Source organism: Galeopterus variegatus, unplaced genomic scaffold, assembly GCF_000696425.1.
Source record: "Galeopterus variegatus unplaced genomic scaffold, G_variegatus-3.0.2 Scaffold450, whole genome shotgun sequence".
In the NCBI taxonomy this organism is placed as follows: domain Eukaryota; kingdom Metazoa; phylum Chordata; class Mammalia; order Dermoptera; family Cynocephalidae; genus Galeopterus; species Galeopterus variegatus.
The window spans coordinates 471,144-474,792 of NW_007726561.1; the positions used below are offsets into that span (position 1 = coordinate 471,144).

Consider the following 3,649-nt stretch of genomic DNA (forward strand, 5'->3'; position numbering starts at 1 on the left):
ATCCCTATATAGGGATCCAAACCTGGGGCCTTGGTGTTATCAGCACCACACTCTCCCGAGTGAGCTATGGGCCGGCCCTCTTTAAAAATATTTTTAAGGGCCGAGCCCGTGGCACACTCGGGAGAGTGTGGTGCTGGGAGCACAGCAGCGCTCCCGCCGTGGGTTCGGATCCTATATAGGGATGACTGGTGTGCTATGGGCCGGCCCTCTTTAAAAATATTTTTAAGGGCCGAGCCCGTGGCACACTCGGGAGAGTGTGGCGCTGGGAGCACAGCAGCGCTCCCGCCGTGGGTTCGGATCCTATATAGGGATGACTGGTGTGCTCACAGTGCTCACTGGCTGAGTGCGGTGTGGCCGGTCTCAAAAAGGACAAAATATATATATATATTTTTTTTAAGCATTTAAGGGCCAGCCCAAGGCTCACTTGGGAGAGTGTGGTGCTGATAACACCAAGGCCCTGGGTTCAGATCCCTATGTGGGGATGACCAGTTGGTTCACTTAGGAGGGCATGGTGCTGACAATACCAAGTCAAGGGTTAAGATCCCCTTACTGGTCATCTTTATATACGGAGGGAAAAAAAAAATATATATATATATATATTTTAAGCATTTAATTTGAAAAATAACTGCATGAAAGCAGTCTTAAAATCTATTCTCAGACTGTTTTGTTGTTACTATTTTTATTAAAATCTCATTTGTTTTCTCCACTGAAAATAGGCTTATTGTTCTTTCTGATTATGTAACATGTATGTACATGGTTACTGAAAATACTATTTTACTATTTTCTCCTCTTTTCTCCTTATCATTGACATAGATCCCCTCTATCAGGAGTAAATGGTATATATGAGAGAGAAAGAATTGGAGGCAGTGGAGAAAGGGAACAATAAGGGTTACAGAAAATATCTACTAGAACGCAGTTGGAGAATCTAGGGATGATATTTTTTCCATTGAACAAAATCTTTTTTATTCTCCTCAGGTATCCAAGAAAGTTCTGCCTCCAACCTGGTAAGTATTTGATTTATGAGACTGCCCACATCAAATCATTGGGAAAGTTTCCCTTCCTGCTCCAGTTCATGGGAGAATCATAGGGAAACTGGTTCATTTTGATAACTCTAGAGGTCAGCTGGGTCAATTTGTTCTGGGCCTGAGGCTGAGCCAGCCTGTTGAGGTAGGGAGAAGAAACCACAGTTCGTCCATCAGCATTCTGCAGAAGATCTCCACCTGTGAGTTGAGTTTGGTAGCATGACTAGGGAGGAGATGTGAACTAGGCAGCTAGCCAAACAAGGCATGTCCAGTGTCCATTGCAGGCTAGAGGCTATGTTGACTGCCTCAAGAATATTAGGCTCTTTCAGTCCTGGGGCTAGAAAGCCCCAGCGAGTATCTGTTCAATATGAATCTGTTCATTCATCCACTATTTTTTGATCTCCTACCATGTGCCAATCATTAGGCTAGGTGCTGAGGATACAGTGGAGTAGGGAAAATATAGGAAAACTGTCAGGGCCCCTCAGATGTTCAGAATCTTGCTGAGCATTTGATGTAAATATGCACGTGTGCCCAGGTGTTCCTTGTTTATTATCTAATGTAATTGCACATGTGCACCCAGGTATCCTGGGTTATGGACTTAAGTGTAAAGGATCAATGGCTCTAATCCACAGCACCTCCCACCCCTGGGATACCCCAGGTGGGCCATGGGGAGGCCGCTACTGCTGCTGGAGGCTGTTGCTGCAAGCTATTGCTGCCAGGGCCCCCAGGACCCTCTGAGAGGCCACTGCCGCCGCCACTTCTGCTGCTGCAGAGGAAGCTGAGGACTGAGCTCGTGTCGTATGCCAATGGCTCTCAGGATCTTTCCCAATTACCTAGTGTGGACTTGTATGTGAGGGGTCTGGTGACCCAGCCTGGCATGTGAGGGGTCTGTGACCCAGTCTGTACAATGGGTTTGAAGGGTCTGTGGGCCCTAACCCCGACAATACAAATCGGAAACTTAGCGTAACTAAAATAACGAAACATTTTGGCTTTAGTTATGAATTGCCTAGCCATATAATCGGCGTAGTCATGTAGCTTTACAATTGGCTATGGTGGCAGGAGTCCAACAATAGCCCTATGCCCTAACCCGACAACTGGCATAGTCGGCAGGATTCTGACAATAAACCCAACCAGACAATTAGTGTAGCTATGGCTTTTTACTTGACAAGTGGAAAACAAAGTGAACATGTCTGTGCCCCCTATAGCTTACATTCATACTAACCTCTTTGTTCTTTTTCCCAGCTCACCATCAAGAAATACCCCACTTGTAAACCAGAGTTTGGTGATATTTGTGATCACACCTCGGAGCAGCAGCACATGCAGACCCTTTGTTTGAATTGTCCAATTTGTGACAAGATCTTCCCAGCAAAAGAGAAGCAGATCTTTGAAGACCATGTATTCTGCCACTCTCTATAAGTGTCCCAGCTTCTTGGATCTATGCTGTACCTAGATTCTAAGTAGTAGAACCTATAGCTTCTATGAGTTATAGAAGTTAAGATCCTACCTAACCTGAAGTTATTAGGGATTTATTCAGCCCTACTGCCCTTAAAGGTGGAGTCATATCGATTATCTGAAGGATAGTGTTGTGGGCTTCTACTTCCATCTTTGTGAGTTACTCCCTTTAAGTCACATAACTCTGTTTCAGCCTCTCACCTATAATGCCCATTCTTTCAAGGGTCTCCAGAACAAGGACCCTCAGATGGAACTGACCTAGCTATTCATTACAGGCCTAAGTGATACTAAGTGATTAGTTTTCCAAGTTGTTTCATTGCCATTCAAGATCAGGCCTTGAGTGTATTTGCACTTAATCCTAAATCCTAACCCTGAGGCTGGAGATGCCAAAGTCTGAGACTTTCTTCCTCCTCCTCAGGCCTGTTTCTCCAACTGATTGCATTAGACCAGCCAAAAATGGCACAGCAGAGAATTCAGACATCCAGTTTGGATACCAAAGGTTCTCATCTTCATTTCTCAGCTTCCAAAAGAAGCATCTTATTCCTGAACCATGGACAGGAACTATTATTTCAATCACAGAAAACCTTCTTCTGGATACCTCTGATTGGCATTTTCCACTCTTTAATCTTCACTATGCAGATAACTTTATTGTTGTAAGTCCTTTCTGAATGGTTAGTAAGAGTTGTTAGATGGGTTTGCAACTTTCTGAGCAGGTGAGTTTGAATATGGATGTCAGAATAATGAGACAACTATTGTTAATCTAATGCTAAAAATAAATTACTTTTCTATTTCAGGGATTTAGGTCATTTAAAATAAACCTTCAGTTTATGGTCTTTTATTTTTAAGCTTGTGGGAAAAGTGTGTCAAAAAGATTATGGGAATGGCAGATCCCACCAATGATTTCTCTTTACCTGTCTTAACCATTCAACAAAAGAGTGTCCTAGCAGTTATCCTGAGGTGGGGAGGAAGGTGATGAAGTGTTAGTTTAAGAAATCTGGGGCCCTGACTTCTTGCTTTAACTTTCCATGTATTCTTTAAAAAGGAGCAGTGTGGATTTTGGTACCCTTTGTGAACTAAGTTCAGTACCCTCCATCCAGATTTGCCTAAATGAAATATAAGAAAGCAATTCCATTTTCTCTCCCCTTGGAGACCGAATAAAATGGACACGACTCCCA

The 3,649-nt window shown here is 43.5% G+C and overlaps 1 protein-coding gene across 1 annotated transcript in view; it reads left to right on the forward strand.

Moving 5' to 3' along the window:
• Positions 1-3,312, forward strand: part of CALCOCO2 (calcium binding and coiled-coil domain 2) — a 23,485-nt gene extending 20,173 nt beyond the window's left edge. Inside the window, exons 11-12 of the mRNA XM_008568889.1 lie at positions 976-1,004; positions 2,265-3,312. Coding sequence (XP_008567111.1) covers positions 976-1,004; positions 2,265-2,438 — 203 coding nt within the window. The 3' untranslated portion in view covers positions 2,439-3,312. The remainder of the gene's footprint in view (positions 1-975; positions 1,005-2,264) is intronic.
• Positions 3,313-3,649: the final 337 nt, after the last annotated feature.